At 39.7% G+C, this 13,317-nt stretch overlaps 1 protein-coding gene across 2 annotated transcripts; it reads left to right on the top strand.

Annotated features, from left to right (window-relative positions):
- Positions 1–958: 958 nt before the first annotated feature.
- On the top strand, positions 959–10,439 carry LOC148000280 (uncharacterized). Of its 2 annotated transcripts, none has more exons than XM_087591747.1 (3): positions 959–1,078; positions 3,934–4,097; positions 8,292–10,439. In XM_087591747.1, the coding sequence occupies exons 1-3, from the start codon at positions 967–969 to the stop codon at positions 8,412–8,414; spliced, it is 399 nt and encodes a 132-aa protein (XP_087447873.1). In that variant the 5' UTR covers positions 959–966; the 3' UTR covers positions 8,415–10,439. The 2 variants fall into 2 exon arrangements, 1 of the variants encoding a protein (XP_087447873.1); XR_015641337.1 differs by lacking the exon at positions 959–1,078 and adding an exon at positions 2,465–2,595.
- Positions 10,440–13,317: the final 2,878 nt, after the last annotated feature.

Below are 13,317 nucleotides of genomic sequence, written 5' to 3'. Positions count from 1 at the left end.
GCCAACGTCAGAATTGTATTTGGGAATAGATTTTAAGAATATCATATTATTATTTTTATTCCTGACTGTACCATGTGGATTGAATCACTGGAATCATCATAACTCAGAGAAGAATAATCACAAATAGAGAGTAACTTACTTAGATGAGTTTTCCTTAAACCATTTTAAGAAGTTAAAGAGAAGTATTTCATAGCTGCCTTGTAATTGGGCACATCTGGATTTGTAAATGCTGAGTAATCAGGTTTGAAAATCTGACACACGAAATAAGCTGCTTCAACTCCTCAATTAATGGCTATAGATAGCATATGTGGCCTTCTATCTGGAGCCTGAATGCCTGACATGAGAACCACTCACGTGAAACTCGATCTCTGACCCTGACGTCTGATGGTAGCAGGCATTCTAGGAACTTGTTATGGTGTTTGGATCAAAGGATTTTGTTGTTGTTGTTTTGTTTTGTTTGTTTGTTTACTTGCTTTGTTTTGTTCTGTTTTTAACATAGGAAGTAATGAAATAGTCTGACAATGTCTGATTTCAATTTCATTGTTTTTATTTGTTACAAAAGCATCTCAACAACATTCCTATGTCTAATTTCTGATATCATCACAAATTGGAACCTACCTTTCTTTCTCTGCTTCTTCCTACCCCTCCCTGTCCCTCCACTACCTATCACCTCATTTCTTACATTGCTTTCTTCTAAAAAGTCATCATTAAACCTTAGGAGTCCTTTATCTTATGAACAGAGATTTCCCAAGGAAAAGACAATCTAATTCAGACACTTTTGCCATCTGAGGCAAGAGATTATAATTTTACTTTGGAGAAATCATGAATATATAATCATAACCCCTTACAGATAGTAGTACATGATAAATTACTTTAAGAATCAGAATGCTCAAATAACTGAAATATGTTTGATCAACAATTTTTGTCAATCTAAGTAAACAATGTTATTTAGACACAACAGGTCTGATGAACATAGGAATTCACAGGGACTGTGATAGAACACAGAGGACCTACACAGGTTCAAGCCAGAAGATTCTCAAGAATGAAGTCTCACGGTGGATATTAACTACACATAAAGGTAGGCTCCATGATCATCAGCACATGTCTAACACAAAACGAACTCATTGGTGTTTTGATCAATGTTGTGTCTCACTCTCATCCAACACAAAATGAACTCAATGGTGTTTTGATAAACGTTGTATCTCATTCTCATCCAACACAAAATGAACTGAATGGTGTTTTGATAAACGTTGTGTCTCATACTCCTTTGTTGGACTTTTTTAGGGTTGGTTTGATATTTATGGCCTTTTGCTTGTTAGTATGGTTTCGAGTTTTGTGTTTGTAATGGATTTTGTGTATGTGTGTCTTGAATTTTTTCTTCTTCTTTATAACTATGATTTATTTGTTTGTTTTTACTTTCCTGTTTGTTTGAGAAAGGGAAGAGGGAGGGACACAGAGTCGTATGAGAAAACCTAGGAATACTTGGTAGAGGGCAAACTGATCAGAATATATTGTATAAAATTCAATAGAAATATAAAATATAAAATTGTTAAGCCTTTTACTTTAGCATTTGTCAAATTTGCTGTTTCATCAACTGTTTCCCTAATTTTTCCTTTTCTTTCTTATTATGTAAGTTTATTGATGCGGTGCCACTGCTACTACTGCTTTTCCTGCTGGAGATTTAATCCAGGGTCTCAGTCATAATAAGCAAGGTCTCTAAAATTATAAATAATTGTGTATATTCATAGCACATGGGGGTACACAAGCACATTTCCGAAAAGTATATTTCACTGAGTTTTTTTCTCTCTTCTTTAATAGAAGTAAATTTTGTTATCTGATACTAAAATTTCTAATAATGATTTGTATAAGAAATGCAATAATTTTCCTAAAGTATCACTATTAATATGACTCACGTTAGTTCAAAGTCTGAATCATTTCAGTTGTTAGGTCTACTTTTCAATGAAAAGAAAAACATATGACATATAGAAAATGGGGCATATCAACATTCATTACATATACCCTTATGTAATATCTACTGGTAATTAACTGTATATTTAAATAGACTTTTAAAGGTAAGTTATTATTTAATCTTATTTAAAATTTACTTCTATAAATACAAGATAGCAAAATGCAAACAAAAACGACTTACATTTTCTTCACTACTTGGTGCTATGCAAAGTAGTGTTAATTTTCTATCAAAAAATCCATTTCGCAAACAGGCATAGATTTCTTTGTTTATGTAGGTAGTGAATGATGGTTTTCTGAGATTGTCTTTTGAAAAAAAAATAAAAAGAATATGGCCCTGAGACATTCATTTTATTTTCAGATGAGAAAGCTCAACTTTGTAAGTTTAAAAGTCTGCTTGTCTGAGTCTGAACTCTGCTCTTGATGTCTACCACAAAGCCTTTCAAGGGAGTGACTCAAAGTAAATGTTTATAAGTTTCGTAAGTGCTATTGGCAAGACTCCAGCATCGAATTCCATAATAACAGAGGGAAGGAAGGAAGGAAGGAAGGAAGGAAGGAAGGAAGGAAGGAAGGAAGGGTGATGTGGGACAGAAGACATTTATCTCATGAAGCCTTCAATAAGAATTCCAGGCAAGGATCATGTTTTGGAATGATTCTGTATTGACTTCTAATATGTTTTGCACATTAAGGAAAAACCTTATTTGAGTTATCTTGAATTTTTTAATATGATACTGATATTTTGTCCTTGCTCTTGCTTGGCTTTGCTTTGATTTTGGGACAGGGTCTCATGCAGTCTGCTCTGGCTTAGAACCTCCCAGAACATCCAGCCTCCACTTCTCAAGGCCTGGTGTTACAGGCCTGTGTCACCAAGGCCAGCTCTTTAATGATAACTGTGGTCAACAGACAGTTCTATAGTTTACTATGATGTCGATGGGTAGAGATGACTCTTGTATGCTGTGGAGATCTACAGGATAGAGAATCTTTTTGAAAAGCACCATTTAAATTGCTTATTTGTTTAAGAAGCCCAAAGATTCAACTCAGATTTTTAGTGAATTGAAGGGTTAGCACCTAACCCTCCCCTCAAGAGACTTGAGGCCCCAGGGAGTCCGGAGCTCTGATAAGAGTTAGGTTCATCTTCTCTCACTGAGGCCAGACCAGGAAGTCCTCTGCTTTGTATGTGTCAGGGGCTTCTCATATCAGCTGGTGCATGCTGCCTGGTTGGTGACTCAGTGTCTGATAGATCTCCTTAGTCCAGGTCAGTTATGACTGCTGGTCACCCTCACCCTCAGCTTCTTCCTGCTTTCCCCAAATTCTACCACAGGGGTCCCTGGCTTCTGCCCATTATTGAACGCTAGTGGGCCTCTCAGAGGGCAGCTATGCTAGGCTCTGGTCTGGAAGAACAGCAAAGCATCATTAATAGTGTCAGGACCCCAGACCAATTTGAGCCTGTCACTGGACTTCATTGTTTCATGCTCTTCTCTATTTTTGTTCCTGTAGTTCCTTCAGAAAGGTACAATTCTGGGTCAGAGCTTTTGACTGTGGGATGGCAACCCCATCTCTCCACTGGATGTCTTGTCCTCTCCCACTGTAGGACACTTCTTCCAAGGTCTCCTGTTGGGCCCTACCTTGGTGTTTCCCTTCCCCCTCTCTGAGCCTTTTAGCCGGCTATTGCAAGAAGTTGTTTACACCCTTGGCAGCTACTCTTAGCCCCTGATTTGGGGCTGGGATTTTCCATGGTACCCTACCCAGCCTTCCTGCTTGTTGTTGTTAAGAAGTTGTTTATGCCCCTGATTGGGCCGGGAACTTTCCACCACACAGACTTTTCCTGTTTTCCTGGTTGGGGATTTTCACCTGCCTTGTTGTTTTCCACAGCTTTTGCTTCGGGTATATAAGGAGATCTCAGTAAAGCCTTGATGGCACTCGCTGAAAATGGGTGACCCGTTTATGTGTTTTCTTTCAATCCCACAGACCTATGCCCGATATTCACACACTGGTGGCACAGGCGCCGACATCTGGAGGTCACACCGAGATCGGGAAAGAGAGGACAAACTGATGGGATCCTTCCAAAAGGCCGGCCGGCAAGGAAGCAGAATGTATTGGGGACAAGCGGCGACCATGGGGCAAAACTGGAAGTAAGTAGTGCTACAAAGGTTTTGTCCTAGTGATGGGAACTACAAGTTCCTCGTTATTGGTCATAGATCAGCTTGTAAGTTTACTCAAACAACAAGGTACTGGTATTAAGGTAAAGACAGCCCAAGATTTTAAAACTATAGAACAGGTCAGTCCTTGGTTTATAGCTAGTGGTGCTTTGAATATTCTGGATTGGAAACAGGTTAAAAGGGACAAGGTAATAATGGTAAAATGTTTTTGTGTATGTGTTCTTTTAGAGTTATGCTAAAATCTAGAGAAGCAAAGTCAATTCTCATAGATGCTTTTAGTCTTTGGACCCTGACTATAGACAGTTTACCAAGCTGTTCATGTATGTCAATTTATGTCTGGGGTTTGCTTCTCATTGCTTGAATGTTTTGTGTTTCATGTTTAAAAGAAAAAAAATGGTTAAAACTTTAAATACTGGTTGATTCACCCATTGATGTAGTTTTAACTCCTTCCAAGAAAGGAACGAATAAACAAAAAGCAGTTTCAATTCGTTTTTATAGCCCTGCATCTGTAGCTAGGAGCCTAAGTCCGCTGGGCAAGCTCCCCAGGGGGCTGGCTAAATATAGTAAAGGATACTATATCTTGACTTCAACTTACTTTATCTCTGCACCTTCTTTCAGACTGTAGGGCAATCTCTCTCTCTCTCTCTCTCTCTCTCTCTCTCTCTCTCTCTCTCTCTCTCTCCTTGGTTCTGATAATTAAAATACATATCTTTGGGGAGCTAGGATTTATAGGCTAGGTATGATGACTGGTATATTTTATCACTTGGTTTTACTGTGTCACTTGCTTCATTATTAGACACATCTCACCTTTTCTGACCACTCTTATACATTGGAAATAAAGTTATAGGGTTGGAAAATAAGCATCATGACTTGGTTTTATTTATATCTTTTGGTATTTTGTTTTGTTTTGTTTTGTTTTATTTTCCCCTAGTATTGTATGGATTCCTCCTCTCCTTGTCTGTTCTTAGATCAAGACTTGGGGGAAATGGTATGTAGAGTCGGAGCAGTCTTTCTGGATGGTTCTCTCCTTCTCTACTCTTCCCTGGAAACCTGGATTATCTTTCCCTTCTTGGTTTCCTAGTCTGCCCCTCCCTGTAGAAGTACATGTGACTCATCTGCATTCCCCCTGCTGCACTGTTTCCTGGAAACCCTCACAAGATGGTAAACCAAGGTGGTAATCTCCAGGCTTACTTTATTTTATTGCCTTCTCTGGAATCACTGTCCAATGTGGCCATATACTCAATGTGTGAGAATCTACTTCCTCAGTTCTTTATTTTGTTATGCCTGATGTGTAGAATGGCCCGCACTGGCACATGTTCTGAGGTACTTGCACCTAGATGGTGGAGTTATCTGGGGCAGTTGTAGAACTACTGTTTCAGAGACCATAGCATGTCCAGTTTAGGATCAGAGTCCCACTCTGTTCCTCTGTCAGCTCTCCAATTTCTCTATGCTAAAGCAATGTGACAAAACTCCTTTTATGTCCAGGACTTGGCTAATCCGGCTGCTATATCATCTCTCCATGATTTGCTATATATCCTTAAACACTAAGTCAAACCAAAATCCCTATTTCATTAATTTCCTTCTGTCAGTTATTTTGCACAGTGGCACAAAATTAACAAAAACAGTATTTATTTCTAATTTCAGCATTTAAGGAAGATAAACTCAATCTGTGATTCCACCTTGAATGGAAATGGTGATCTTTTCTTTCATCCCAGTATGAGAGAATTAATTATATATTCTGACGAATGACCAAATTCTAGGAGCACACTGAGGAAAGGAAAACACATATACCTTATAGGTGTTGTAGAAAGACTTTATTCCCTACATAGAATAAATTCAATAACTTCATGTGTTGATAGAGACTTCTTTAGGCGTTAAATCCACACATCCCAGGGTGGGCTATCAGGAATCTAAAGGCCTGGAGAGCAGCATGTGAGGAGGTAGTTTTGCTAGATGTTTTAAGACTGTTGCTTTAAAGAGAAACAAAGAACTTGACCTTGGCATTCAGGAAGCAGAGAGAGCAAGGCAGCTAGGAAAGCAAGCCAATGATCTGGGAATAGGACAGATGCTCTCTTTGTTTAAACTGCCACCAGCCTTGCCAAAGCATGAGACCCTCTCACAAATCATGCAAAGTTCATGGTCTTCATGATACAGCCGGGGATTCATGCAGGCAGAGAGGGAGAGAGAAAACAGAGGGAAGAGAGAATACACTTGTGCATGGGTGTATGCCTAAAGACACAGATTCACACACCGCTGCAAGGCTTGGCCAGGATGTTGTAGCTGCTAAGTCATGTGAAAAGAGAACATAGCTGATATCACACACCACTGAGCCTTGTGGCCTAAGGGAAGTGGACAGTGGCAATTTCCCAGAAGCATTAGGGAAATGTATCACCTCTAACAACCAGCTTCTTTGCCCCTGAGACATTTCGAAAACCCACTCGTAGGATATGACTTTCTCCAACCATACCAGAACGTGCCAAAGCTTATTGATCCCCTTTTTAATTACTATAGCTCTCCCATCTTCCCACACATTCAACACAACTGATTGCTTGCTTTCTTCGTCCCTTCATTGCTTTCTCTCTCTTCCCTTCGCTTTCTTTTCTCCACTTCTCACCCCTGGTATTTCCTGTTGAGAAGCGTTATCTGCTCAATCAAATCAACTGCTCCATGAAGATAAGAATTCTCTGTGACACGCATTGGAAGCCACCACATTTCGTCTCTCCCTGATCCTGTGCATCCCCCTTCAATATCAGGTGCTTGGCTGTGTCCCAGGGTCCATCTCCCTTTTCTGTATTCTACTTGTGAATATGATAGTGACCCTTGCCTGATACCATCATCATCAAAACAGTTAGTATGCTATGGTGAAAGCGAAGGAAGTCATGGAGAGGAGAGCCACAATTAAATACTCTTCTGACTTCCTGCTCTGTCGGGCTCTGAATCAGACAGCAATGATGGGAAAACTCAAACTTACTCTTTCACTTTTCTTCTGCTACATGTGCATTTAAGACAGATAAGGGTTTATGGGCATGGGTATCAGAGAATCCTCATTAGTTGGGCCTGAGACCATTTCCCTGTTTACTTTTCCTTGCAGTAGCAGTTAAAACAACCAGGCTTGGACAGGGGGCCAGAACGAAGCATGTGACTTTATGTTGTTATCTACATCTGTGTAATAAGTAAAAGACATAATTTAGGACAAGGAGTTGCATTTGGTTTAAGATAAGATTGAAGATCCATGGACAAGCACATTGGGAAGAAAGCCATCATGTTTTCAAACCTGGAAAGATAAAGAATGTCTCACAATTTTACACACACACACACAGAGGGGGGGATGGGTGAGTGCTTATGTTTATTTTATGAGGATGGAATATACATATAGAAGAATATGAAGGTGGTTTTTATCTATAAAGAAGTTAGTATATAATATATTTAGAGAAACAATGGTATTTTGCATAGTAATAATGGGAAATCCATTGTCTAGAAGCATTAGCATTAACACTGTCACTTTTAAAGATCGTTTTTGTTATTAATCTTACTTTATTTGTGAATAAATGAATGTGTTTATAGATGCATGTGTATGTGTGTTTTATTTGTGTGTTTCATTGTGTATGTGTTTGTGCGCATGCATGTGCATATGTTTGAATATGCACAGAGATGTGTGGGTTAGATTGCTTCCCAGGGAGCTGGAATTGCCAGTGTTTATGGATAATGGTAGCTGGTAATTAAATTTCTTTCCTCTGAAAAGAACAGCCAGTGCTCCTGCTCCTAACTTCTTTCCACACCCTGTAAGCTTTGACTTTACTTGTTATAAAATATCTAATGTGAGCCACCTTTACTCCAACAGTCCTTTTGGTAGTTGGAAATTTGGGAAGGTTTCTTCCATGTATGGCTGATTGTGTCATGACTACATTAAAAGCACAGACAGACCATTTAGTAACACATAAAAAAAAGTATGCAATGTGAAGAGAAAGTAAAGTAACTTTGAAATGTTCTTGTGCTTTCTTACAAAACGGTCTCTGAGATGAAACTCAGCTGCACTTTTCGTCTATAACCTAGCAAAGCTTTTGTCTGAGCCCTAAGCTCTCCCTCTGTTAGTACTAACTTCTCAGCCCTTTACCCCATCTGGGGTTCAGTTGTGGTAGCATAAGTAACTAGGTTTCTGTTCTTCAGAAATATGTAGGAGTCAACAGTGGTCATCCCTGCATCGTCTTCAACAAGCAGGAGCACGTGGCAGATGATGTCACCCTATTGTCATACAAAACTGAAGTCACCAATGTTCATACACACCTATGAAGGAGAACAGCTGCTGAGAACACAGCCTCCTGAGTCACCCTGTTCTGTCCTGAAGTCAAGAAGCCCACAATTTCATTTTCTGAATCCATTAAATCATGAGCTTATTTCACTTATCGAAGGAAAAGAAATCATACCAAAAGTACTGGTATGAATTCATGCAACTTTTACAAAATTCTTGAAAGTGAGATTATGTTATTTCAAGTTTGTCACTCCTTTCTCTTTCACAGTAAAAGCAAGCACAATATTTTATATTGGAGATGAGTCTTTGGACACTTCTAATTCTCTTCAAAGAAAAAAAAAACTTAGTAATTTTCCTACAAAAACCTGACTTGATCATTTTAAAAGTGAATTATTAGATATGCAATCCTTAGTAAAAGTGTCCATGATGGAAATATATTAAGCTGGCCTAATATACTGTTTCAGTAAAATCTTGTTTGTATAGTTCATTCCCATGTTTTCATTTGTCTTCTCAACCTATTTGTTTACAAGTTCGACATCCACAGATGGGACTACTTACCAAGGTCCAAACAGACTTCCATAACAACCTTAAGTCTAGTTTCTTTTCAATAAATCTAAAACACTTATTCATTTACTGTGGAAAGAGGAGAGCTTGGCACAGTGTTCCTGCAATGGTCAGAGAACAACACAAAGTAGCTGACTCACTCCTCTCTGTACCTGTGCTCTGGGGATTAGATTGGCCCATTAGCTTTGTAGAAACAAGTGGCCTTGTCCACTACTCCATCCTACTGGCTCTTCTCCATTGTCTTAAGAAACTGGGAACAACCTGGACATACCTCAACTGAAGGATAGATAAAGAAAACGTCGTACATCTACACGATGGAATACTATTCAGCTATTAAAAAGAAAGACCTCATGGATTTTTATAGGTAAATGGATGGAACTTGAAAATATACCTTTTGAGAAAACCCAGTCTCAAAAGAACATGCATGGTATGTAGTCACTTATAAGTGTATATTAAACATAAAATACAAGTACCATGTTACATTCCACAGATTCAAATAAACTAAACAAGAAGGAAGGCTCAAGTGAGGAAGCTCAAGTTTCACTTAGAAGAAAGAATAAAATAGTCTTAAGAGTCAGATAGCGGGAGGGGACTTGGGAGATTCAGGGTCAGGTGTGGGGAAGGACCAGACAGGGCCATGAAAATTAGGGGAAATCTGCAACTGATAGGGATGAGGAGGTGTGGGGCATCACCAGGATGAGACTGAGACCTGGGATAAAGGAGGTGCCCAAGAGTCAATGGGGGTGACTGTAACTGTGAGTCACTACTATGGGGATATAGAACCTAAAGAGGCCACCTCCTGTATCCAGACAGGAACCCCAGTAGAGCTTTAGAGACACCAATCCACCCACAAAATTTTCAACTCAAAATTTATCCTGCCTACAAGTAATGCAGGCATTGTGGAAGGAGCAGAGACTGAGGGAATGGCCAACCAATAACCGGCCCAGCATAAGACCCATCCCATGACACTATTAATGACAGTGCTTGAAGACAGGAGCAAGTTGAACTCTGAGAGGCTCTACTCAGAAGCTGACTCCGCAGATACAAGAAACTTACAGCCAACCATTGGACTGGGGTCAGGAATCCCTGTGGAAGAGTTAGGGGAAGGATTAAAAGAACTGAAGGGGATGGCAACCCCATAGGAAGACCAACAGTATCAACTAACCCAGACCCCTGGGATTCTAAGCCACCAACCGAAGAGCACACACCGGCTGTACCATGGCCCCTGCCACATATTGGATCAGAGGATTGCCTTCTCTCCACAGGAAGACAAGGATGTGGGATGGATGAGCCTAAAATCCTGTAGACACTTGGTGCTTCAGGGAAGGGGATGTGGGATGTGTGGAGTTGTGTGGATGGGTGAAGGTTTTGGATAGAGGAGCATCCTCTCTGAGGCAAAGGTGAGAAGGGATGGAGTGAAGAACTCTTGGAAGGGGGACTGTGAGAGTGGGAAACATTTTAAATGTAAATAAATAAAAACAATTTTTTGTTCTTACAGATAATATATTTCACATTGCCAGTTTTTACTCTTCATAATTTTAAAATGCTAATCCTCTTATTTTTGTGAATAACCTAATAATCACAATAATGCATAAGTATTTATAAATTCTTGAGTCTACGTCCTAAAAGGCACTAAAACATTGACTTAGGTTATTATAATGTATACAGTCATTTGCTAGGATCAAGCAATAAGACCCTCTTGGCTCAGGAGTACCATTGACATATCGGAGTCATTCATCAGCTTCTTCACGATGGTAGGTGAGGCCATTTACATATCTTGACTCAGCTTTGTCTTTCCTTGTTATATAAAATATAATATGAGCCACCTTTACCTCAGCAGTGCTTTTCCTGGTTGGAAGTTTGGGGAATCGTCTTCTGTGAGTGGCGGGTTGTGCTGTGACTAGGCAACTTTTAGGAACATGCAAAGAATTTATCCTGGAGAACCCATTATAATGATCATAAAGGACAAAGGGAGTAAAGCCAGTGTAGGAGAAACACAGACGAGCTTTGGTAGTACTCTAAGATCAATACGAAGGATGCACATATACACACAAAGACTAGGAAAAGGTTACCATTGAAGGGTAATTTAGGCTTCAGAGGCAACTCAGTCAAGTGCTTGCCATGCAAGGATGAGTTCTTTAGTTCAATCCCCAGAGCTGACACAAACACCTGCAAACAGGCACTATGAAGAGACAAAGGAAAGCAGAACTTCTTGGGAAGTCCCTGGTAAGCTAGCCTAGCACCATCAAAAAACCCCAGGTTCAGTCTGAAGCCTTAGATGTACAGTGATTGAGAAAGATACCTAAGGCAGTCTGGCATATACATACATGTGAACACACACATGCATGAGCACTATTCCCCTTCCCCCCAAACACAAAGGGGATCCCCTCCAAAGTAGAACTAAAGGTACAAAGACTTCACACATACATAAAGAAAATAAGTTACAAGGGAAATACAATATGGACCTAGAACTTAAAACTACAAGGTGAAGTTTGAGAACCGTAGTTCATGCCTAGCCTTATAAAATGTGAGGTTTGACAGTCAGAAATTTGGGAGGGGGGAATGTCAGAATAAATGGATTGGATCAAACTGTCAACAAAATAAATGGTGAATATTAACCAAAGCAGAATGAGCTGAATAACTTGCTTGTTTCAAATTTAGAGTTTAGTCTTTGTGTTTCTGAGTGTCTGTGTATATATGCCACATTTTTGCAGGTACCCAGAAGAAATCGTCAAATCATCTGGGGCTGGTGTTACAGGTGGTTTCGAACCTCCTACTGTGGGTATTGGAAACTGAACTTGTGTCCTCTAGGAGAACACGATACACTCTTAACTACCCTCTCTGAACCCTCTCTCCAAAGCTCTGCAGTGAAACTGCACCATGTCAAGTCGTGCTACGAGGATTCTATCAGGCAGGTCAGTGGTGCGCCTTACTCTGTCACCACACATTGCACAGGGAAAACTAAATGTGTAGAAAATGAAGGTCTATGCTCACACATTACACAGGACACCTGATAAGTTTGGTATACAATGTGTCTCATAATGCTAATATAACTAAATACCTAGATCATTTTACTCTAATAGGAAAGATCCATCCAGTCTTACAGAGGTGATGAACAGTGTGATGTCCAAATATTTACAGATATGAAGGTAATAAACCAATGGCTCTTATTTTTCATTCACAATCACTATAGTTTTCATTTTATTCAAAATAAAAAAGCCATTAAATACATTTTGCCACTTATATACAACATGAATTATACTTTATAGGATTGATAGTGGATTTTATTTTTTTCTATTTTTTTAAGATGTTTGGTTTTGGTTTTATGTGGACTAATGCCTTATCTGCATGTATATCTAATAACTACATTCATGCCTTAAGAGGGCATCAGCCTTAAAAGGGTATCAGATCTCCTGGAAGAGGAGTTACAGATGGTTGTGAGCCATCCTGTGGGTTCTGGGATTGAACCAGAGTCCTCTGCAAGAGCAACAAGTCCCCCAAAGCCCTGAGTCATCTCTGAAATCCCACTCGTTGGTGGTGGTGGTAGTCGTGGTGGGTCTTGTTTCACTTTTTGTTTGGTTTGGTTTGGTTTGGTTTTTGGAGACGAGATTCTCTGTGTAAAAATAGCCCTGACTGTCCTGGACTCACTTTTTAGACCACAAAAAACTGCCTGCCTCTTTGTCTTGAGTGCTGGGATTAAAGGCTTGTGCCACCACCATGCCCAGAACATAACCCCAACTTTAATAATTATTGAAAAGTGTGTTGTGAAACTTGGTTTCCTCTGCAAAATGAAATGAATAGCAAGCCGTGTTCTAATCTGGTGACTTTCAAGGTAAACGAGCTAACATGGGCAAACTATTCGAAAACTATCTTCCACAGTGTTCCTGCTCATTAAACATGAAATATTATTTGGGCGTTAGAATTGGACCTGAAGAAAGGGCTCAGAACATGAGTGCCTGCTGTAGAAACATGAGGCTCGAGTTGAAACCTCAACATCCACTTAATAAGCTGAGGCCACTTCTGGGCCTGTCAGCCCAGTTTTGTGGAGGGTGAAGACTGGGGAAATCATTGGGGTTTGCTGGTTGTATGTATGGCTTCAAGCTTGATAAGGAAGACTGAGAGGAGCAAGACAGATAGCATAAAGGGGAAACATTCAGCATTCTCTTCTGGCCTTGTTTGTAGTCAGATACAACACACACACACACACACACACACACACACACACACACACACACACACACGAGACCAGACAGACACACAGAGATAGAGAGATGGATCTCTATTTCTAAGGATAGGTACTGCTGAGAAACAAAAATAAAATAATTAAATAGATTTCCTACCCTTTTTTGCTTACTTCCTTAATTCACTCAGCCACTTGAT

This window comes from Rattus norvegicus, chromosome 17 (genome assembly GCF_021556685.1).
Source record: "Rattus norvegicus strain SHRSP/BbbUtx chromosome 17, alternate assembly SHRSP_T2T, whole genome shotgun sequence".
NCBI lineage: Eukaryota > Metazoa > Chordata > Mammalia > Rodentia > Muridae > Rattus > Rattus norvegicus.
The sequence above is the reverse complement of the archived record's forward strand: the minus strand, read 5'-3'. Positions and strand labels throughout refer to the sequence as shown.